This window comes from Oncorhynchus clarkii, chromosome 6 (assembly GCF_045791955.1).
Source record: "Oncorhynchus clarkii lewisi isolate Uvic-CL-2024 chromosome 6, UVic_Ocla_1.0, whole genome shotgun sequence".
NCBI classification, from domain to species: Eukaryota; Metazoa; Chordata; class Actinopteri; order Salmoniformes; family Salmonidae; genus Oncorhynchus; species Oncorhynchus clarkii.
In genome coordinates, this window is record NC_092152.1 from 16,767,533 (window position 1) to 16,792,351 (window position 24,819).

General features: G+C 42.1%; 1 protein-coding gene across 2 annotated transcripts in view; it reads right to left on the reverse strand.

The window, feature by feature from the left end:
* LOC139410664 (retinoic acid receptor RXR-alpha-B-like) overlaps positions 1-3,342 on the reverse strand; it is a 34,498-nt gene extending 31,156 nt beyond the window's left edge. For both annotated transcript variants that reach the window (XR_011634528.1, XM_071156051.1), the window contains exon 1: positions 3,216-3,342. Coding sequence is in view for 1 of the 2 variants with exons in the window: in XM_071156051.1 (XP_071012152.1) it covers positions 3,216-3,243 (28 nt within the window). In the remaining variant the exon portion in view is untranslated. The remainder of the gene's footprint in view (positions 1-3,215) is intronic.
* Between the last annotated feature and the right edge of the window lie 21,477 nt (positions 3,343-24,819).

Genomic DNA, 24,819 nt, shown 5'->3' on the forward strand with positions numbered 1-24,819 from the left:
ACTTTACTTAGAAGTGTTGGCAAGCAGACATTAGATTAAGGATTTTTGGATGACCTCGTCCGGAAAATTGCAAGAAACTATGTTAGCTCTTTGCACCCATATTCTGGTCTGAAGGCCTAATTAGAACGACGCAACAATGAGCATTACCCATACCTAAACAATTATCTTATAGAAAATAAAAAAGTATCTTTGGCACAGTAAAGACGGAGTGCATACTGGTGATGCTGACAATGCAGCTCTTTGAATGTAATAGGTCATTCACCAGCTTTAAACCTCATGCTATACTATCTACACTTTTAGGCAAAAGGATTCCCAAACGGTTCTTTGGCTGTACCCATAGGATAACCCTATTTGGTTCTAGGTTAAACCCTTTTTGGTTCCAGGTAGAACTATTTCGGGTTCCATGTAGAACCCTCTGGGGAAACGGTTTTACATGGAATCCAATAAAGTTCTTCCTGGAACCAAACTGACTCTACTTGGAACCAAAAAGTGTTCTTCAAAGGGTTATTCTATGGGGACAGCCAAAGATACCATTTCGGTTCTAGATAGCACCTTTTTTTCTAAGAGTGTACTGCCAAATTCTCTAGAATGACATTGGAGGCACTATATCCAAGCTGTGAAATCTGAGCTGATGCAGCATGAGAGAGAAGACAGTGGAAAAAACGGTGTGTGCGTGTGTGCGCGTGCCTATACCCCATAGCATGTGATCCAGGCAGGGGAAGTTTTGACCCCAGGTTCAACTTCATGGTCAGGGTTTATTCCTCAACTCATTCTTCGAGTCAGCTCTGCTCTGAATAGCCCCGCCCTCTCTGCCTTTCTCAGGGCCTGACCCGTATACACAAGGCATCTAATGGAAGAGGTGTTGATCTAGTTCCACCCTGTACATACTGTATAATCTTATTCATTATGATATAAAAGGCCAAACAGATCCGAGGTTTTGGCCATGCCTTATGTAAGACACAAGTCTCTCAGAGACAATGTTCTCTTCTAAAGAAAATGTTTTTTTTGCCAAACAACGTAATCAAATGAGTGAGATTTCATTTTTTTAAAGACACAAAGTTCCTTTGACCTAGACTGAGACAGGGAATAATTTAATACACAGTGTCCAGACTTCCCTCTCTCCTGATCCTCGCATTAATGAATTTCATGGCCAAAACAATTCCCCTTCTGTTGCCTTCTAGTACAATATTAGGGAGAAGCTGTTAGCTCATTTACAGTAATACAGCTCATTTACAGTTAATACATACTGTAGCAAAGCAGCTTATACCATTGGATAACAAATCTGCCATCTGTCATGAGAGTATATCAATTTTACTCTCTTTGGTAAATACGGAACAATAACAATAATTCTAAAACAGGAACACAAGCAATTGCACACACACACACACACAGTTGATTGTTGTACAGTGCGTATTCCCTGAGCCAGATTCCATCACAGGTTGAACCTCAGGTGCACCAGAAGAAATATTGAGCTCTGAGCTCATGATCGAATATCTTGGCAAGGGATCTCAGAGCATACCCAATCACCACAGTAGTGCTTTCATCCTGAGGCCATTTCAGAAGAACAACCAGGTTAATATCTGTCGGCTGAGCCTGGCTGGTCCTCACTCACTTTTACCAGAGATGGAGAAAACCATCTAGTCTGTGCAGTCAGTCACTGACAGAGGAATACTCACTGCACTGTCAGACACATATATCACCTCAACTAGCTGTTCAACGGTCTCTTGTTTATAGGTTGACAATAAACGAGCAAAATGCAGTGAGCAAAATAATCAGAATATAGCAATTAATGTTCCGGAAGGTGAGTTCCAATGTGAGTCCCCAATACTGCCACTTGGAATCCACTTGCAATATCATGTTCATCACATACATTGTGCAGTTTACCGGTAAACTTCATGACAAAATACGCCCATAATAAAACAGAACTCAGATATCTTATTCAAGCTCTTATTTTGAAATGACCAGCAAACCATCCATCATCTGTAGATTGCCTCTGAGTATACTGTAGGCTACAGTGCAATGAGGAGCATGCTGATGGTGCTGGCATTGTTTTTGTACACGGACTGGCCTGGGACTTGGGGTTGTCTGTGAAACATTGACCTAAAGCAATTAAGTTCCCCTTTAAACCTCAACAAAATAAAAGGGACAGCTGCAGACCTTCACAATGGACCAAACCTCACCTTAGACACAGACCTGACATGCTGTAAAACATAATTGTTCTCTTTAAATGGTGGGGTTTTGACTGACTAAATACCCCCTTCCAGGTTGAAGGGCGTATTTAGCAACGACCATGGACTTGGGAGGATATGGACTAGGTGTGAGGCTTATGTGTGGAAATCTAGCTAGTGCTCTCGCAGCCTGCAAAAGTTAAATAGCTATAACATGGAGTCCATCTAGGAATGGCAACACTGTGAAAGATAAGCTCTGTCCAGTCAATGGGGAAGAGGGTTCAAGAAAAATATCTGACACACACAAACAGCTGGATTAATAGACATAAAAGAAAAGTGGTGATGAAACAATATTGTACTTGTAGAATAAGTTCATATTTCGAGGGAAATAGTATAGCCTAGAGTATACTGTTTCTAAAATGATAGCAGGGGAGTGACCAACTCTCAACAACAGCAACAACAACAAACAACTTATCACCAGAGCGTTCTGTCAAAAAGAAGTATCAGAATGCCAGTTAATAACCTTCCTAAATATTCTGAAATAAAAACAAGATATATATGTATATATCAAGCTATTGAGATGTTTTTATTTTGTATAATCGAGAATGCATTATAACAGGGTACGTTTTTCTGAATGGATTATCTAAATAAAGGTAGCCTGAAAAAACGAAATGCTGAAAGATCATTGTTGGCTTGAGCAATAATCAGTTTGCCAAATCTTCATATTCACGCGTTATTATTGCACGTCCTGGATTGAAATGTCTCCCTGCCGAGCATGTATTACTTAAACGTTTTAATGTGTCCTCTATGTTGTAATCATCATCAACTGTTCATACCATAATGTATTACAAATTGGTTACAAAGTATCCCGCGTAAAAGTTTCTCCTTGAACGATAATAGACTTGCCTATTAGGCTACTTTCTCTATGTCATGATGACTGATGTTTTCAAACATACCACAACAACAGTGTTCCAGAGGTCTTTGCAATGGAAGGACCAGTGGCAATTACAAATTGTAATGTCACATTTTATATCGCATGAAACTTACCAAAAGAGAGGAATGGTTTGGTTTCCATGTTAGCTCATACCAGCGGATCTTCCCAACAGCAATACCGGCCTATCACAGATCAAGAAGCCAAACGTATGCTCTAGTGAAAGTGACAGTTCTAGCCTTGGTCGAAATCCAGCGATGTCACCGCCGACTTCGTGAAATCCGGACGTGAATTCAGATTCACAATACCTTCCGCTTACTGTGTTTTGTCCCACCACCATTGCTCGTGTGCTTACCACAACCTATGATGGGAACCCTCCAAGGGGGATTCCCAGTATGGCTTAAAGAATCAGCGACAGCCTATTGTTTAGACCTATTATTGTGCCCCCATCCTTGAGCCCTAAATGCTGATTATCAGAAAGCTGTTGTATACAAAACCGTGTACCACTGGTATGACCAAACGTTTATTTGTACTGCTGTAATTAGGCTGGTAACCAGTTTATAATAGCAATAAGGCACCTCAGGGGTTTGTGGTATTTTGCCAATATACCACTGTAAAGGGCTATGTCCAGGTACTCTGCGTTGCGTGGTGCTAAGAACACCCATTAGCGGCGGTATTTTGGCCATATACCACACCCCCTCTGCCTTTTTGCTTAATCATAGTACAATAACTTTATTTTCCTCTACACACAATATTGAGTAGGCTATTACATTCACATAGGCCTAGTATATATAACATATATATATAGTGTGCTACTTTTGACCAGAACCCTGGCAAAAAAAGAACAAATAAGTGTGCAATGCATTTCCTGTCAAACATATCGGTATGTTCCAGATTTAACATAATTACATTAATTATCTGATATGTTTGATCTCGTCTTAATGAATAGACCAAGAAATGTCATCCTGTTCCTTCTCACATTCTTAATATATACAAATACTACACATGTTGTACAAAATACTGCCATAAATCTCCACACTTCCTTCCCCTGTCTCCCACTTCAAGGAAAACCCTCCCAGTGCACACACATCATAAAATTATCTTTCCCCCAGACCTGCACCTCTCCCTCCCTAGACCTGCTCCCCTACTTCCCTAGACCTACTCCCCTCCCTCCCTCCCTCAACCCTAGACCTGCTCCCCTACCCCCCTAGACCTACTCCCCTCCCTCCCTCCCTCGATCCTAGACCTGCTCCCTTCCCTCCCTCGATCCTAGACCTGCTCCCCTACCTGCCTAGACCTGCTCCCCTACCTCCCTCGACATACTCCCCTCGCTCCCAGACCTGCTCCCCTACCTCCCAAGACCTACGCCCCTCCCTCCCTCGATCCTAGACCTGCTCCCCTACCTCCCTAGACCTACTCCCCTCCCTCCCTCCCTCAACCTACTCCCCTCCCTCCCTCCACCTACTCCCCTCCCTCCCTCGATCCTAGACCTGCTCCCTTACCTTCGTCGATCCTAGACTTGCTCCCTTCCCTCCCTCCATCCTAGACCTGCTCCCTTCCCACCCTCGATCCTATACCTGCTCCACTCCCTCCCTCGATCCTAGACCTGCTCCACTCCCTCCCTCCCTCGATCCTAGACCTGCTCCACTCCCTCCCTCGATCCTAGACCTGCTCCACTCCCTCCCTCGCTCCTTCAGCCCTAGACCTGCTCTACTCCCTCCAGCCATCACCCATAGACCTGCTCCACTCCCTCCCTCCCTCCCTCACTTTCTAGACCTGCTCCACTCCCTCCCTCACTTCCTAGACCCGCTCCCCTCCCTCCTTCAACCCTAGACTTGCTCCACTGTCATATTGGACCGCTTGGAGAAGGAACAAATCATAATTGTTCATTTCTGTCAGAGTAGACAGCTTGGAGAAGGAACAAGTCATAATTGTTCCTTGCTTGATGCAACAATGTTACACCTGGCATACCTTTCTTTACACTGATACTTATTGTTCCTCCAGAAGACGTCTAGAGGGGCCATCCTTCCAGCTGTCGTCTCGAGGATAATCCAGACGGTACACCCAGCATGAACTCCCAGGGAAAGCTGTAACTGGGGACATTGTATTGTTTACTTACAGATGTAGTAGCCTGAGAGACAACAAACACCCAGCGGTTATGCAGTAACATGAGCAATGGCTGATACATCTCAAAAACTACATCTGCTCGTTAATGCTTAGGGACATACACACACGCGTGCACACACAGAAATAGCCTACGCACACACACACATACATGTTTTGCTATGTGTCAGGACTTTTTGGGTAGTAACAATGTATTCCCATTCAAAATCCTATTTTCCCAAACCCCTAACCCTAACCTTTACCCTAACCACTAAATCTATCCCTTAATTAAACCTAAAATAGCATTTTTAAATGTCCTGACTTTTTAAATACTTTCTTGTTTCATATCTTGTCAGGACATTAGTCGACAAGACAGGAAAACAAGTCCACACCCACACACACACACACACTAACCATAGCCAGCAGATAGTCATCCTCTGACTCAAATAGAGTTGTTCAAGCCAAGACATTCTCAAGATGTCAAACGTCAAGGTTAACAGAAGGACACCATAATGAACAGAACTCTGATCTGTTTCACCTGTCTTTGTGATTGTCTCCACCCCTCTCCGTGTGTCGCCCATCTTCCCCATTATCCCCTGTGTACTTATACTTGTGTTCTCTGTTAGTCTGTTGCCAGTTCGTCAAGCTGACGAGCGTTTGTCCTTTCAGCTCCGTTTTTTTCCCAGTTTCTCTTTTTCTCACCCTTCTGGTTTTGACCCTCGCCTGTCCTGTCTCTGTACCTGCCTGCCTGACCACTCTACCTGCCCCTGACCCTGAGCCTGCCCGCCGACCGGTACCCTTGCCCCTTCTTTGGATTATTGACCCCTGCCTGCCTTGACCTGTCTCTTGCCTGCCCCTTTGGACTGTTAAACCATTGTTTATTCAACATGTCTGCATCTGGGTCTTACCTCGATTCCTGATAGAACTTAGCAAACTCACATATGTCACGATTCTTCAAAATCGAACCCAGAAGCAGACCAGGACAAGGAGAGTAGGAAAAAGGTGAGTATTTATTTACAAGTGAATGGGTAGATATTTCCAGGTGGTGTAGCGGGTAGCGGTGATGAGTTGATGGGAGTAAATAGGTGGATCCAATGGGGAAGCGGAATCCTCTGACGACCAGGCGGGAATGGGGTAAATGATCCGGGTGAGTAACTGAAGACAGAACAAACAGAGGTAAGTTCAAGGCAAGCAATACGTAACAAACAACAAAACAAATTCTATCCAACTTGAGGCTGATACTCTGGCACAACATACTGTTCATGGCTAACGATCCGGCAGGGAATGGATGTCAGGTCAGAGCTTTTGAAGGGGAGAGGTGATGATCAGGACAGGTGTGCAGATTACTGATGGGATACAGGTGCGGGTGAACATCGATCTCCCAACAAGCTAATTCGCCCGGCAACCAGACAGGGTGCGTTCCAGGACACCGGAAACACACTCCAGGACAGAAACACAGGCAAACACAGACTCAGGAAGCGGGATTCGTGACAAAATATGTCAAACTCTATACAAGACTATGTAGATGTACTACAAATACAGTACACCAGCAAATCATTCACAAGGAAAACACTAGCACAAAAGTCTAAACTGAATGAAATGATTACTGATTTCCATATTTTATACAAATTAACCATTCAATAAATGGACAAAGTCATACTACTCACCCCTTAGAGCTCAGAACACCTGCTGTATTGCCTCTACCACAAAGTGAATAGGGAGACAGCAGAAGTAATGATTGGTAACATCTTGAGCTTACTTTGTTATGGTCTCATCACACATCTCCCTGCTGTCATGACTGTGTGTGTCAGTCTCAGGCTACAGTGGGGCCCCTCCAGAACATCACCGGCAGGCTAACTCCATGGTGGGGTTTGCTGTTGGGTCACAGCCAAGTCAACTCTAAAGCAGGCACCCCACTGACATGAGGCCTGGAGTTGGCCTTTAGTGACCTGGCAGGGCGCAGTAAGCTCACCAGTGACGGAGACACAGAGCTAAAAAGGGAAAGGCCATGAGTAGAACTGTTCTGTTGTAGGTGGCACTGTGAGACATTAGGAATTCAGACATAATGGGTATCATTCTCAATAAAAATGAAGTAACCCTGCAAAATGTCGTACTGCCTCCAAGGTGTTCTTAGAGAAAAATAACAAAGTTCCTTCGGAAAGAACTCAGACCCCTTGATTTTGTTACGTTACAGCCTTATTCTAAAATGAATTCAATAAAAAAAAAAATCTCAGTAATCTACACACAGTACCCCATAATGACTAAGTGAAAAAAGGGTTTTAGAATATTTGTATTAAAAATGTAAAACAAACTTATTTACATAAGTATTCAGAACCTTTGCTTTGAGACTTGAAATTGAGCTCAGGTGCATCCTGTTTCCAATGATCATCCTTGAGGTGTTTCTACAACTTGATTGGAGTCCACCTGTGGTAAATTCAATTGATTGGACATGATTTGGAAAGGCACACACCTGTCAGTTGATAGTGCATATCAAAGCCCTGGAGAGCCCTGAGTCCGGATTGTGTCAAGGCACAGATCTGGGGAAGGGTACCAAAACATTTCTGCAGCATTGGGGCCAACACAGTGGTCTCCATCATTCATAAACTGAAGAAGTTTGGAACCACCAAGACTCTTCCTAGAGCTGGCCGCCCGGCCAAACTGAGCAATCGGGGGAGAAGGGCTTTGGTCATGGAGGTGACCAAGAACCCGATAGCTCCAGAGTTCCTCTGTGGAGATGGGAGAACCTTCCAGAAGGACAACCATCTATGCAGCACTCCACCAATCAGGCCTTTATGGTAGCTTGGCCAGATGGAAGCCACTCCTCAGTAAAATACACATGACAACCCACTTGAAGTTTGCCAAAAGGCCCCTAAAGGATCTCAAACCATGATAAACAAGATTCTCTGGCCTGATAAAACCAAGATTGAACTCTTTGGATGTTTTTCGGCAGCAGGGGCTGGGAAACTAGTTAGGATCGAGGGAAAGATAAATGGAGCAAAGTACAGAGAGATCCTTGATGGAAACCTGCTCCAGAGCGCTCAGACTGGGGCCAAGGTTCACCTTCAAACAGGATAATGACCCTAAGCACATAACCAAGACAACACAGCAGTGGCTTCGGGACAAGTCTCTGAATGTCTGGCACTGCCAGAGCACGGACTTGAACCCGATCGAACACCTCTGGAGAGACCTGAAAATAGTTGTGCAGTGACGCTCCCCATCCAACCTGACAGAGCTTGAGAGAATCTGCAGAGAAGAACTCAGGTGTACAGGTATGCCAAGCTTATAGCGTCATACCCAAGAAGAGTTGAGGCTGTAAACGCTGACAAAGATGCTTAAACAAAGTATATAAACGTGATATTTCAGTTTTTTTTATAAATTAGAAAAAAAATCTAAACCTGTGCTTGCTTTGTCATTATGGGGTATTGTTTGTAAATTGAATAATTTCCGAAAGCACTGGAGATAACAAGGTCTTGGCCAGGTAACTGTCTGACCTAACTTAGACCTTCGAAGCATCGTTACCCATCGCTCCACAAAAGCCGCGGAAGGGGAACCACTACTTCAAGGTCTCAGAGCAAGTCACGTCACCGATTGAAACGCTATTTAGCGCGCACCACCGCTAACTAGCTAGCCGTTTCACATCCGTTACACTACCATAATTACGGATAATCATGAATGAATCGTAAATAATGATAAGGGATAAAGGTACAGATGCACAAAGATCATGGCCCCAAAGCATGCTAACCTCTCACCATTACCAATAACAGAGGCTACAACAAAGCATGCTAACCACTCACCATTACCAATAACAAAGGCTACAACAAAGCATGCTAACCTCTCACCATTACCAATAACAGAGGCTACAACAAAGCATGCTAACCTCTCACCATTAACAAGGAGGTGTGTTTATTTTATTTTTTTAACTTTACATAGCAGGGGGAAATGTTAAAGGGAAAGTTCAGGATGTTACAGCTTGATAGATGGTTCCTCTCCCTGAAAGTAATCTATGGGCCAGAAGAAACTTTAATACATGGTTTGGTTCTCTCTAAACAGCCACTACAAACTTCAGTTAACTTTAGCCACCGGCTACCAATCAATGGGTGCATGTTCAGTTGCTACACTTCAAATGTAGTCCTACTGTACAGTCTAGTCTTGAAGTGGTTGCTTCAGATATCCCCATTCTAATCCACCACAACCATACTACAGTCATTTCACACATATGTCATCACACCGCCAGTTATGTCAGAACCGACCCCATATGGCTTTCTGAACAAAATTATCCCCACTGTGACTCCTCTAATCCATTACTGTGAAATTTGTTAGTTGATGCTGCTGACTGTGTCAACTCTGTCTGTGGCACTGTGCATAATTAAAGCTAGCTGAATGAAGGGATGTTTCATTCCCTCTCCCTGCCTGCCTGCCATAATCCGATGAATGTTTCCCTGTGATGATGAACGGCACACTGTGATGGAAGACTAGCCAGGCATTAATCCCTAGGGAGTTAAATGCTTTAAGAGCCAAAATTGAGTCTTTAAAAAAAATATATTGAACCTTTATTTAACCAGGTAGGCTAGTTGAGAACAAGTTCTCATTTACAACTGCAACCTAGACAAGATAAAGCAAAGCAGTACGACAAACAACAACACAGAATTACACATGGAATAAACAAACATACAGTCAATAATATAATAGGAAATGTCTATATACAGTGTGTGCAAATGAGGTAGGATGAGGGAGGTAAGGCAATAAATAGGCCATAGTGGTCGAAATAATTTAAATATAGCAATTAAACACTGAGATGTGCAGAAGATGAGTGTGCAAGTAGAGATACTGGGGTGCAAAGGAACAAAATAAATAACAGTATGGGGATGAGGTAGTTGGATGGGCTATTTACAGATGGGCTATGTACAGGTGCAGTGATCTGTGAGCTGCTTTAATGTGATGTTCCGAAGGTTTTGTATAATTTCAGCCAGTAGTTTTGAATTTGGTGTTCACGAGCCAAAACGAGTCCCCAAAAATTGTGCACAATCAAATAATATTTACATTTTATTACACATGCGCCAAATACAATTGGTGTAGATTTTATAGTGAAATGCTTGCTCCAAATAATTGTGCACTACGTAGTCTGTTTCGTATGATATGTTAAGAATTCCAATTTGCACAATATGTTACAAATTTGTAAGTGCTTAAGATCCCGGACTGCATCTTTAAGTCTCAAAGTCACACCAGCCTTGAATAACACTGGACTTGCAACTTCCCTATAGCTATGCAGTCCATGATCAGTTTCTGTCTTTTGGAGATATTAAATAATATTTTCTGGGTGATAAAATATGTTGTTCTAGTCTTTTACACTCACTTTTTGAGCACAGACTAGTGCCCAAAACATTCCATTTAGGAATAGACAAACGAAGGCAGCAGTATCACTCGAAGGCTTTCACTGATACTGTCCAGCACACCAAACAACCCTGTGTATTCCAAAAGCCGTTAACGAAGCAATCCCAATGTAAGTAGACGTCTATGCATGTAATCATTCCTCTGAGAGGCAGAGGTAATACTGTCAAGATAAAACTCAAACTAATTGCCCTACTACTGTACCAGATTGGTTATCTTAAGAAGGTGCACTTTGGAGCGCAAAGTAAAAGTATGAATATCGACTTACCCTAGATGCGGCCCACCTTTTGGAAGCAAACTACTCGATTTCTTCTCTATTTTATATTGGCATCGGACATGTCACCCTCCCTAGGAGAGAGGGTGGCCTCGATAATTCATTGTTAAAACGAGAGGCTGACTGGATTTTTAACTTAAAGACCCTTGCTCCCTTCGATCTCAACGTAGACTTTGATCTGAAGCCATTTTTGTGATTATTGTGATTCTGCTATTGCAAATTTGTGTAGGCTTGTGTAGCCAAATTGTATCTATGATTGCATGCTATCCATTAATTTTTTTGGTATGCTATTTTAATATATGAGAATTAACCAATGATATCAGGCCACACCCGGCCATGACTACTACAGTCTTTTGAAACGATATTAACGAGTCACCCCGCAGTGTTTGTCATTATATCCTGATGAAAACAGCTTGTCTGTTGAAACGTTGGACATTAGGGTATTATATTATTGCGTCTGAGCTCCTAGTGTGCAGCTCTCCTTTATCTTGTAAGTGTTAGCCAGCACCTCGCCTAAATAGATGTGCATTTCTTTCGCCTCTAGCACTTTGGAGTGTAATCAAATATAGGAGTGCGAACTGTCATAATTGCAATTTCGCATTTGAAATCAGTTTAAAAGTATTGTTTTTCCACACAGTCTTTTATATTTACATTTTGAAAATGTAATCCCTCCTTCTTCCCCTCTCTTGGATGTGTCTGTTTTAAACTGAGGATTTGCATACCTACCATATTCCTGCTGTTCTCTGTTTCCTGAATGTATAGAAAGAAGCATTATTGTGAGATGGAAATAGACAACGCCTCAGCTGGAGTGGTTTGGATGAATGGATCTTTTTCAGTGAGAGGAAACAGCCAGGAGTAGCACTCAGTCTGTTTTCCTTTACTGACTTTTCTGTAAGATTCAAACAATCTAGAATAAACCTGAGAGAAAAACCAGATGTGGATTACAGATGTAGGATCTTCATATGACCACTATTGTCACAGCGAAATAATCCTACAGCAACAGGATTTGAATGTTTATTCCATAATGATGTTTGATCGGTGGTTAGGCTATTAGCTTGGCCTATTAGCTTGGCTTAACCATGTGTTAATTTGGGTTTTAAGTGAATTGATCTTAATCACAAGGTTCATCTGCATTTCCTGTTGTGCAGGAAAATTTGTGTGGTGGCCTCCATGCCTGTTGGTGCCCTTATTTAAGTTGACATAAAAGCTGTGCCTGTTCCTAAGCGTCATTGCAGATGGTCAAGCCTCTCCGTCCATGGGGCAAGTCATTATTCCGGGCTTCTATGCTCATTTCTTTTTTCAGACACTGTTTCACACATTATGAAACTGCCCTCCTGAAGCTGTGAATTGTTTTGCCTTCAGAACAGCGTGTGTGTGTGTGCGTGTGTGTGTGTGTGTGTGTGTGTGTGTGTGTACGCGTGTGTGTGTACGCGTGTGTGCGCGTGTGTGTCGGCGAGCGTGCATGCGTGTGCGGAGCCTTGACTTCAGCTTGATTAGGAGTGACAGCTCCTGTGGTTCCTGCCTGTTTGACTCATGTGTCTGAAGCCTGGGGCTTTGATTATCTCAGGCCCAGCCCGGCTACATGAAAGACCTCTCCCTCCCAACAGTGTGAAACCAGACACTCCTGTAATCTACATCAACATCTAGATAGCCTGATTGGTACAGTAATTGCTCCATCCAATCCCTACCTCCTTTTCTCTCTACTGTTATTTCTGACTAGTCAATTCGATCTTGCCTAGATTAGTTAATTTGTTTTGTGTGTGTCGTGACAGACCAAAGTAGGGGAAAGTACAGTGTGTTTGTCAAGGTGCAGTTTGCCATAATCAGCTTTTTCATATTCAGCCCTTTGTTGTCATTTAGCCTAAAAATCGGGTAGACTTGAATATCCTACAACTTGCAACTACAGTAAATATGGGTTAATGTAAAACAATTACACTGAGTTCTCATTGTATCTTCACAGGACAATACAATGTACCTTTCATCCATATGATAGACTGTCATTGCTGTAGTATTGAACTACACTGTAATGGCACTACCCACGCTTTACCAACAGTGAGGTTGATCCAGTGCATTTACCAAGTCCTACACAGCATTACAGTAAAACCTGTAAAAGAGGCCCACGATAATCCCCTCACCTCATGTCCACTCTTTCCCAGCCCACACAACCTAACCTTGATACAGTATCAAGCTGTAAGTTATTTGAGTGGTGCCACAGTCTTGGAATAGGGCTCCAATAAAAGGAAGAAAAACAATTAGGGCTTGGGCATTACTGTAATCACATAGTGCCTGGGCTTGAACTGCTGCCCCAACATAAAACCTGTTACAGATCCCTGGGAAATAGAGACGTGAAGTTCACAATAACACACCTGCATCATTTTTATGACCCTCCACATTGATACCTTTTCCACATCTTGCTGTGATTTATAATATGGCTGCTCGGGCTCCCAGAATGCTCTGGGGCCTGCCTGCCTGCCTGCTGCCAACAGGTTTGGCTCTGTGCTCGCCACTACCTCCCTTCTTCTCACACGGTTCTTTCATGACTCTCATGTAACTCAAATTAAACCATGAATGAACACCCTGCCTGGCTGTGTCTGAAATGGCACATTGTTCCCTATGCAGTATAGTGCACTACTTCTAACCAGGGCCCAAAGGTAGTGCCTTCTATAGGGCATGGTTCCCTAATATGCGGCCGGTGGGCCAAATTCCATTTGATTTGATACCCAGCTTTCTGAGAAAAAAATTACAACATTTCGTTGTTGGACATAAAAGACTCCAAAATCATCAATAAATCAGCTCAAAGTTATTTTAATTCAAGAAATCTGTTCCCAATCATTCCCATGCATTAATAGAGAGGCATAGGCCTATGTGATCGCATCCAAATTGAATCAAGGTTTGAAATAATTATGTTTTTGTCAAATACTATTCTATACTATTCTTATATACTATTCTTATATATTCTAATCTTATATACTATTCTTGCGCTCAAGGAAAAATCTGCCCACGGCTCAATGAAATTGGGGACCCTGGTATAGGGAATAGGGTTGCATCTCTTCACCCTCTCGCAGACCTGCCTGACCATCATTAATGCGGAAACCACGTAGGAACGGGACTCCACACACAAGCTGACTCAGAGTGACATGTGTCACCATTCATAATTGAGCTGCACTCCGCCAGCCACGACTCTACTCATTAGGTTAGTATGTGCAGAACATGCATGTCTGACAGTCAGCCAGAAGAGCACTTCAGTTGGGATATTATTTTAAAATATTTTTCACTTTTCCTTATTAATGAAGGCATGTTATGTCTCTGTTTCCTCCGTTTTTTTTTGGCCTATGGTTTTGATGGCATCAGGAAAGAATGGATGGATTCAAGATGAGACAGGCAGCGTGTGAGGAAATGGATGAGAGTGCAAAGCTTTTTCCTATACTGTGTAGAAGAGGCTCTCCCACCTCTCTCCCTTTTTCTCTTCCCCCCACGTCTCTCTCTCACTCACCTCTCTCTCTCTGTTTTTCCCATTGAAACCTGATTTGCCAGACAAAATAAAAAACTAAAACAAAAGAGAGAAGAGCCAAAGACAAGCTCATTTTAGACATTTGTATGCATTTAGAAGACCTTTCTGAAGAGGAAAATTGTACTTTTTAACATCAAATCCGTATCAAGGAACTCAAGAGGTTGTCTTCTTGTTAACCTAAGTTGTCAATTTGTTTTAAACAATGCATTAACCCATAATTTCAACAATGCATCCTCCTAATTTCACTGATGCATCCCATCTGCTACGGAATATCAGGAACTGATACTATGTTTAATACATACTGTACAGCTCAGGCTTTCAAAATACTTTTCAGAATTTAAAGCTGTCCCACTGTTTTTCGGGAGCTTCGTGAAATGGGTTTCCATAGCCGAGCAGCCGCACACAAGCATACGATCAGAGTGGTGTGGTGTAAAGCTTGCCGCCATTGGACTCTGGAGCAGTGGAAACGCGTTCTCTGGAATGATGAATAACTCTTCACCATCTGGCAGTCCGACGGACAAATCTGGGTTTGGTAGATGCCAGGAGAACTCTACCTGCCTGAATGCATAGTGCCAACTGTAAAGTTTGATGGAGGAGGAATAATGGTCTGGGGCTCTTAACGCTACAGCATACAATGACATTCTAGACGATTCTGTGCCTGCAACTTTGTGGCAACAGTTTGTGGAAGGCCATTTCCTGTTTCCTGTTTCAACATGACTATGCCCCTGTCCACAAAGCGAGGTCCATACAGAAATGGTTTGTGAAGATCGGTGTGAAAGAACTTGACTAGCCTGCACAAAGCCCTGACCTCAACCACATCAAACACCTTAGAGATTAATTAGAATGCCGACTGCGAGCCAGGCCTAATCGCCCAACATCAGTGCTTTACCTCACTAATGCTCTTGTGGCTGAATGGAAGAAATTCCCTGCAGCAATGTTACAACATCTTGTGGAAAGCCTTCCCAGAGATTGAAGTCTGCTATAGCAGCAAAGGGGGGACAAACTCCATAGTAATGCTACACTGCCGCCTATTGGGGCTGCAGTGTAGTCTATTGGGGCGGCAGTGTAGCCTAGTGGTTAGAGCGTTGGGCTAGTAACCGGTTGCAAGTTCAAATCCCCGAGCTGACAAGGTACAAATCTGTCGTTCTGCCCCTGAACAGGCAGTTAACCCACTGTTCCTAGGCCGTCATTGAAAATAAGAATTTGTTCTTAACTGACTTGCCTGGTTAAATAAAGGTAAAAAATAAAAATGATTTTGGACAAGCAGGTGTCCACATACTTTTGGTCATGTAGTGTATGTCAAACAATTAGAAGATGCTGCCCTCTAGTGGAGACACAGAGCAGTGGAGACACAGCATACCTAACTGGCTGACCAAACAGGCCAACATCTTAAACAATAAAAATTAACAACATCAGACATCTCCCAATCTCCATTCCATTCTGTCTACCCCACCCCACCCCTACCCCAAGACCCCTCCCCCCCAACATATGATCCACATCATTACTGACACCTATTCACCACAAAAACACTTAATTGGCTAGCTACCTTCATAATCTCATTTTAGCCTTGTAAGGGAAATAACAATATTCACAGGCTTGCCGATCGTTAAACATTCTATCGTCCTCCACTATTTTTCTGTGCAGGTGCCTGCCTCTCATTGATCATTCTCCTCCAATGGCTTTTCTCTAGGACAATGGTTTCCAACCTTTTTTGGTTACCGTACCACCAACCAAATGTTTCTCTGCTCTGGAATACCTCTGAAGTACATTTTACCAGTAGGCCTACTGTCTAATGAGTCTTCTCAAGTACACCCTGTGGATAGCCAAGTACCCCCAGGAGTCTTAGTTCCCCTGGTTGGAAACCACTGATCTAGGGCACAGCCACAGGATTGACCAGTAGGGCAGAAGTGGGCCCTAGTCAGTGTGATTCTGCTCAGCGACTATCTCTCACAATTGCAGCCAGAGTATGAGCAGCAGTGTAGCAACCGAGCACAGCCAGTGTAATGTTGTTCTGCTCCAGTCGGGGGTGTTGTTGCAGAGGTCTGAGCCACAGCAATGGATCAGCACCCCAGGTAGCTCCTGTTGTTGGCAGTGTCGAGACGTGGCACAACCACTGGTCAGCATGATGCCCAGGGCACCTGCAGTGATAACACGCATGCACATGCACACACATACACGTAATAAAGTTGTACAGACAGTGAGAGATTCTGTAACTGAAAAAGACAGGTATTTGAGACAAGCAGGGGACACACTGAACTGAGGACTGGGCACTGAGGAGGAGAGATAGTGGATAGGTAGAAGGAGACTGGAGGGATGCTATAAACATATTATGAGAGAGCAGCTGCCAGGACAGGGATGAGAGAGTTACTGTGCAGGATTAGACCTGGGACTCAGGGAGCAATCCCCTCTAATCTCTCCAGCAATGCTTCCTGCTTAACACAGTCCAGGATTTATCATATCACAGCCCCTTACTTATCCATGACCCCAGGTCTCCCTGGAAAAATATCAATCAGATGGGGGATTTCTGTGTCACTGCAATCTTGTTATCATGGTCTATGTTATTGTCATTGACCCAGATTAAGATTTCTTGACCCAGAATAAAATTCCTTGACCCAGATTAAGATTCCTTGACCCAGATTAAGATTCCTTGACCCAGATTAAGATTATTTGACACTGATTAAGACAGCTTGATTCAGATTAAGATTCCTTTACCCAGATTAAGATTCCTTGACCCAGATTGTAATTATTTTGCCACTATGGCCTATTTATTGCCTTACCTCCCTAATCTTACAACATTTGCACACACTGTATATAGACTTTTCTATTGTGTTATTGACTACGTTTGTTTACTCCATGTGTAACTCTGTGTTGTTTGTGTCGCACTGCTTTGCTCTATCTTGGCCATGTCGCAGTTGAAAATGAGAAATTGCTCTCGACTGGCCTACCTGGTTAAATAAAGGTGAAATAAAAACATTAAAAAACTAAGATTTCATGACAGAGGAGAGCTATAGAATGTAATTCTTCTACTATTTTAACCCAGGTCTGGAACTCTATGCATGTAGGGGGTATTCTAAATGAACACGTGATAGTGAAGGGGGAGAGGGTGAGGAGGAGTGTACTCACTGCTCTCTGTCCTAATGCAGAAGCGGTGCTTGAAGCCTTTGTGGGAGTGGGAGCAAGTGATGACCTCTGGGCTGGAGCAGCCCACGTCCACATACTTCTGGCCCTGGAGGATGTTACAGCCATAGCACTGCAGCGCCTCACCTTCCACAACACATAAGGAACATTAGCACAACATTGTAATAACATGCTGCAAGAAAATGATCCTGAGTTCAGCAAGGATAACACTATCAATCCCCTTGTGAGAATATTCCAATTCATGGACTTCATGTTGCCTCACTCCTGTGTTGAATGTTTTATGACTCCAAACTGGACTGGGCTTCCCACTTCTTCTCATCATTAACATTAAGGCTGGGATAAAACATTATAAATTATAGAAAGAAATAAGGTTAAGAGGAATGTTTTTTTAACTCAACAAGCCTGAGGATGGCAGTGAGAAAGGTAAGCAACAGAAAAACTGTTGAAATTAGAAATAGGATGTAGCTCTGTGTAAATACTGTATTCACAATAAAAAAGCGGTATTGTTATATATAACATTATTTACATATAAAATATGACTTTTCATTTTCAGTCATAGAGCATACTTTTAAAGAAATTGTAACATCAATACTAAGATCAACTAAGATGTCTTATGTTCTCAATGTTGCTCACAGACACATGCTAGTGTTCTGTCTGTCTTTCTATCTGTGTTTCTGTATCTCTCTCTCTCTCTCTTTTGCTCACACACACACACACACACACACACACTCTAAACGTTCTACACACCTTCCGGTACACACTTACCATGTGAAAATATTAGAGGCAGTGTTAACAAACAGTACAGTCCAAATCCATGCACTAGCCCGGTTAGTTGAGTCATGGGTGCTGTCCTGTCAACAGTTAGACAGAACTGTGAGCTGAGTGGTGAGAGAGCAAGAGAGAGAAAAGGCCGCTGCTCACCCGTAATACCCTGGAGAGTAAGTCCCTCTAGTAAGTCTCTCTGGAAACTTAAGACATAAACCCCTTCTCTCAGACCCCCCCCCCCCCCCCCCCCCCCCCCCCCCATTGCACTGGGTGGTGTGTAATGGTAGATCTAATTGGAGTGGCTAAGGAACTAGCATTCACATCCACATTTTCATTCATAGTCACATGATAAAGTAATGCTTTGGTGAGTAAAAGTTCCAATGTACAGGTATACAGTTGAAGTCGGAAGTTTACATACACTTAGTTTGGAGACATTAAATCTCGTTTTTCAACCACTCCACACATTTTTTGTTAAACAAACTATAGTTTTGGCAAGTCAGTTAGGACATCTACTTTGTGCATGACACAAGGAAATGTTCCAACAATTGTTTACAGACAGATTATTTCACTTATATCAATTCCAGTGGGTCAGAAGTTTACATACACTAAGTTGACTGTGCCTTTAAGCAGCTTGGAAAATTCCAGAAAATGATGGCTTGGCTTTAGAAACTTCTGATGGGCTAATTGACATCCTTTGAGTTAATTAGAGGTGTACCTGTGAATGTATTTCAAGGCCTACCTTCAAACTCAGTGCCTCTTTGCTTGGCATCATGGGGAAATCAAAAGACATCAGCCAAGACCTCAGAAAAATAATTGTAGACCTCCACAAGTCTGGTTCATCCTTGAGAGCAATTTCCAAATGCCTGAAGGTACCACATTCATCTGTATAAACGATAGTATGCAAGTATAAACACCATGGGACCACACAGCCGTCATACAGCTCAGGAAGGAAACGTGTTCTGTCTCCCAGAGATGAATGTACTTTGGTGCGAAAAGCGCAAATCAATCCCAGAACAACAGCAAAGGATCTTGTGAAGATGCTGGAGGAAACAGGTACAAAGTATCTATATCCACAGTAAAACAAGTCCTATATCGACATAACCTGAAAGGCCGCTCAGCAAGGAAGAAGCCACTGCTCCAAAACCACCATAAAAAAGCCAGACTATGGTTTTCAACTGCACATGGGGACAAACTATGGTTTTCAACTGCACATGGGGACAAAGATCCTACTTTTTGGAGAAATGTCCTCTGGTCTGATGAAACAAAAATATAACTGTTTGGCCATAATTATCATCGTTATGTTTGGAAGAAAAAGGAGGATACTTGCAAGCCGAAGAACACCATCCCAACCGTGAAGCACGGAGGTGGCAGCATCATGTTGTGGGGTGCTTTGCTGCATGAGGGGACTGGTGCACTTCACAAAATAGATGGCTTCATGAGGGAGGAAAATGATGTGGATATATTGAAGCAACATCTCAAGACATCAGTCAGGAAGTTTAAGCTTGGTCGCAAATGGGTCTTCCAAATGGACAATGACCCCAAGCATACTTCCAAAGTTGTGGCAAAATGGCTTAAGGACAAAAAAGTCAAGGTATTGGAGTGGTCATCACAAAGCCCTGACCTCAATCCTATAGAAAATGTGTGGGAAGAAATGAAAAAGCTTGTGAGAGCAAGAAGGCCTACAAACCTGACTCACATTACACCAGCTCTGTCAGGAGGAATGGGCCAAAATTCACTCAACTTATTGTGGGAGGCTTGTGGAAGGTTACCCAAAACATTTGACCAAGTTAAACAATTTAAAGGCAATGCTACCAAATACTAATTGAGTGTATGTAAACTTCTGACCCACTGGGAAGGTGATGAAATAAATAAAAGCTCAAATAAATCATTCTCTCTACTATTATTCGGACATTTCACATTCTTAAAATAAAGTGGTGATCCTAACTGACCTAAGACAGGGATTTTCTTTACTTACTTCCTGATTAAAGTCAGGAATTGTGAAAAACTGAGTTTAAATGTATTTGGCTAAGGTGTATGTAAACGCCCGACTTCAACTGTATATTACATTATAGCGGGTACATTGGAAACTGGATACTTGAACTTGAAGCATACATGTGACCTAGAGACTACCAGCTATTTTGATAATATGGGAAACCAATCATATTCAAAAAATGTGACACGTGTTAAATTCCTCTACCATGTAAAATATACAGTTAGAACACAAATTATTAGCACCCTTGATAAAAACAAAAATACTGTATGAAATAAATAATACAAATACTGTGCTTGTGTTGGGTCATTGTCCTGTTGAAAAACAAATGATGGTCCCACTAAGCCCAAACCAGATGGGATGGCGTATCGCTGCAGAATGCTGTGGTAGCCATGCTGGTTAAGTGGGCTTTGAATTCTAAATACATCACAGGCAGTGTCACCAGCAAAAAACAACACACCATAACATCTCCTCCTCCGTGCTTCACGGTGGGAACCACTCATGCGGAGATCATCTGTTATTTTGATTTGTTTAACACGTTTTTGGTTACTACATGATTCCATATGTGTTATTTCATAGTTTTGATATCTTCACTATTATTATACAATGTAGAAAATAGTAAAAATAAAGAGAAAACCCTTGAATGAGTAGGTGTTCTAAAACTTTTGACCAGGAGTGCATTTTATAGTAGGTATGGGGGTTCTTTTCTGCATATAATTTCTATTTTCCATACCAAAAATAGTTGCCAAAGAGCTCTATTTTCATGTCGTCTGACCATAGCACTAGTTCCAATCCAGGTGCCAATGCCATTTAGCAAACTCCAGGCATTTACATTTGTTGGATGACATGAACATAGAGCTCTTTGGCCACACTCCAGAGGTTGGTTTGGCATTGAAAAGAGGAATCATATGAAGAAAATAAATTACTCAAGTGACATTCTTGAGATGTTGGCTTTGAGAGAGAAATGGAAACCAGAAGGCGAGGAATCGTTTCAGTAGGCGAACATCAATTAAAGGGAGTCTTTCCCTGACGGAAATGAGCTCCTATCTAATCTATATTTGAAACAATAGCACTGCATGGGGTTTGAAATTCCCTCTTTAGATGTGGAGGTCAGGCTACTTCAGCACCACACTGGGACTGATCCTTGATGTGTCAGTTTTGTGTGATATGGAGGAGACAGGGATAGAGACAGAGACAAGGACAGGGATCTGTGGCAAGGACAGGGTCGGAGACAGGGGTCAGGGGCAAAGAAAAGAGGCAAAGAATAGCACAGAGACAGAGGACAGGGACAGAGGACACAAGACAGGGACAGGGATGGTGGCAGGGACAGAGGACAGGGCAAAGTAGCAGGGACACAAGACAGGGACAGGGACACAGGACAGGAACCATTAAATCTACTCACTCATTGAAAGTTGAAAACATTTTCTGAGTCTGTTTTTCCAACACGAGTGAAAAGAAAACTTGAACTGCCGTGAAACTTTAGGACATGCTGCATCAGATTTTAGCCTTGTTCTGTTGCTGTCAAGAGTGAGAATGTCTGACACTGCCTGCTGTGAGCTCCTCTGTACAACACAACTTTGTTGTTCTAGTTTTCCTTCCTACCTCGTTCTAACTCCGGAAAGCAGATCCCTTGAAGAGCAGAATTACTGAGTCATCCTGTTGGGAAACATGACAAACAACAACACAAAGACAATAAGCTCTCTCAGTCTGCTCCTGCCTGCTCACTAAACACCACATGTTGGATTGTGCGAAAAGCCCAATTTGTATGGCACTCTTTAAACAGAGTGCCATACATATAAACATATACTCTTTAAACATGTAAAAATGACTGTTCCAACCATTTTCGTTTACAGGCAAATACCTTTCCAAGGGCTTTCTGTGGTGAAATGATACAGAAGAAATGGAGGCAGTACCATCAACTGTCCAGAAGAGGTCAGATATGACATGTCTAAATTTGATGAGCTGCTTGTGGCTGCAGTGTTTTTTGACTAGCAATGGGCATATACACACATGCACACGCGCACACGGGCACACACGCACACACTTCTTCACTTCTGTGTTTGGCAAAGTGATGACTCAAAGGTGAAATCATCTGACTGCATACAAATTAGTTTTCCTCCACATTGCCTCTGATGTGTAGTAGGACTATTCTATCACTAATTTAATTGTTATATTCATCACTTAGACACTTGTAAGAGGTGCTTTTCTAAATAATGGACACACATCACATAAGGATGTCCTAATACCTACTGTATGTATTTACATTGGAGCTAGTGCAGCGTACATGGTTGCAGTGTAGGTACTGTATAATGTATTGTACTACAATACATTGTACTTCGTTATATTATAATGTATTGTACTAAATTGTACTTAACGGTCAGTCATAATGTAAGTAACCTGATTTATGTTTCTCTAACTGCCTCTGTTAACCTACCGTCCTCAGTAATCATGTGTCTATGAACCTGAGTTATTTTTTTATTTTATTTTTTATTTCACCTTTATTTAACCAGGTAAGCTAGTTGAGAACAAGTACTCATTTACAACTGTGACCTGGCCAAGATAAAGCAAAGCAGTGCAACACAAATAAAAACACAGAGTTACACATGGAGTAAACAAGCGTACAGTCATTATACTTTTAGCATTGAGAAGGATTGCCCTAGTAGGAAGCCCACTGTGAACAATTCACCCTGCACTATCGGCTCAATTATAAATATCACTGTCACGTCTACTTCTGATAAGCCTCCCAATAGAAAAGTGCAAAAAATAGCCCACATTAACATATGTAGCCTAAGAAACCAGGTTTATGAAATCGATAACTTGCTAGAAACAGAAAGCATTCATATACAGGCTATCTCTGAATATCACTTAGATAATTATGTTGATGATACTGTACAGAGGTAGCAATATATGTTTATAACATCTACAGAAGAGACAGAATTGCCACTGGATGAGGTATTGCTGTTAATATTTAGAGTCATATTCCTGTAAGCTTAGTGAGGATCTCATGTCAAATGCTGTTGAAGTAATATGGCTACAGGTTCACCTGCTTCACCTAAAGCCTATACTTGTGGGAAGTTGCTATAGACCACCAAGTGTTAACAGTCAGTATTTGGATAATATTTGTGAAATGCTTGATAATGTACGTATGTGATAGCTGACCTAAATATTGACAGGCTTTCATGAAAAAAAAAGCTTAAAACTATAACCAGCGCCTCCAATCTGGTTCAGGTTATCAGTCAACCTACCAGGGTATTTACAAACAGCACAGGATTGAAATCATCTACATGTATTGATCACATCTTCACTAATGCTGCAGAAATCTGCTGTAAAGCGGTATCCAAATCCATCGGATGTAGTGATCATACTATAGTAGCCATATCTAGGAAAACCAATGTTCCTAAGGCTGGGCCTAAAATGGTGCATAAGAGATCATAGATTAGGTTTTGTAGGGATTCCCATGTTGAAGATGTAAAGAATATTTGCTGGTCTGTTGTGTGTAATGAGGACAAACCAGACGCTGCACTTGACACATTTATGAAATTGCTTATTCCAGTTACTAATAAGCATTCACCCATTAAGAAATTGAGTGTAAAAACTGTTAAATCCCTGTGGATTGATGAGGAATTGAGAAAATGCTATGGTTGAGTGGGACGAGTCAAAAAGGCATGGCAAATAAGTCTGGCTGCACAGCGGATCATCAAACGTACTGTAAATTGAGAAATCATGTGACTAAACAAAACAAAAAGAAGAAGAAACTGTACCATGTGTCACGCCCTGACCATAGAGAGCCTTTTATTCTCTATTTTGGGTAGGTCGGGGTGTGACTAGGATGGGTGATCTAGTGTGTTGATTTCTATGTTGGCCTGGTATGATTCCTAATCAGAGACAGCTGTTTATCGTTGTCTCTGATTGGGGATCATATTTAGGCAGCTACTTCGCCACTGTGTTTTGTGGGATCTTGTTTCTGTGTAGTTGCCTGTGAGCACTGCTTGAGCGTCACGTATCGTTTATTCTTTATTGTTTTTTTGTTCGGTTCTCTCTTATAATAAAAAGATGTCGAACCGATTCCACGCTACGCTTTGGTCTGAGTATGATTACAATGACGATTGTGACACTATGAAACAAAGATGAATGATAGTAAAAAGTTTTGTAGCACCTTAAATGATTTGTTGGCCAAAAAGGCAAACTCAATTCCGTGCTTTATTGAATCAGATGGCACATTCACTAAAAAAAAAAGTAATTATTTTTTAATTGGAAAGATTGGTAACCTTAGACATGACAACAACAACTCTGAATCTACACATCTATTCATAACTGACCAAATTATGAAAGACGAGCATTGTCATTTTTTATCATGTAAAGCAAGTGTGGAAGAGGTGAAAAAATTATTGGGTCTGAAAATGACTAGATTTCCACTCCTATTTTCTATCTCTTCAATCTAAGCCTACAGCAAAGTGTGTCCTCAGGCCTGGAGGGAAGCAAAAGTAATTCCGATATGCAATAAAAGCAAAGCACCCTTTACTGGCTCAAACAGTCAACCAACCAGCCTGC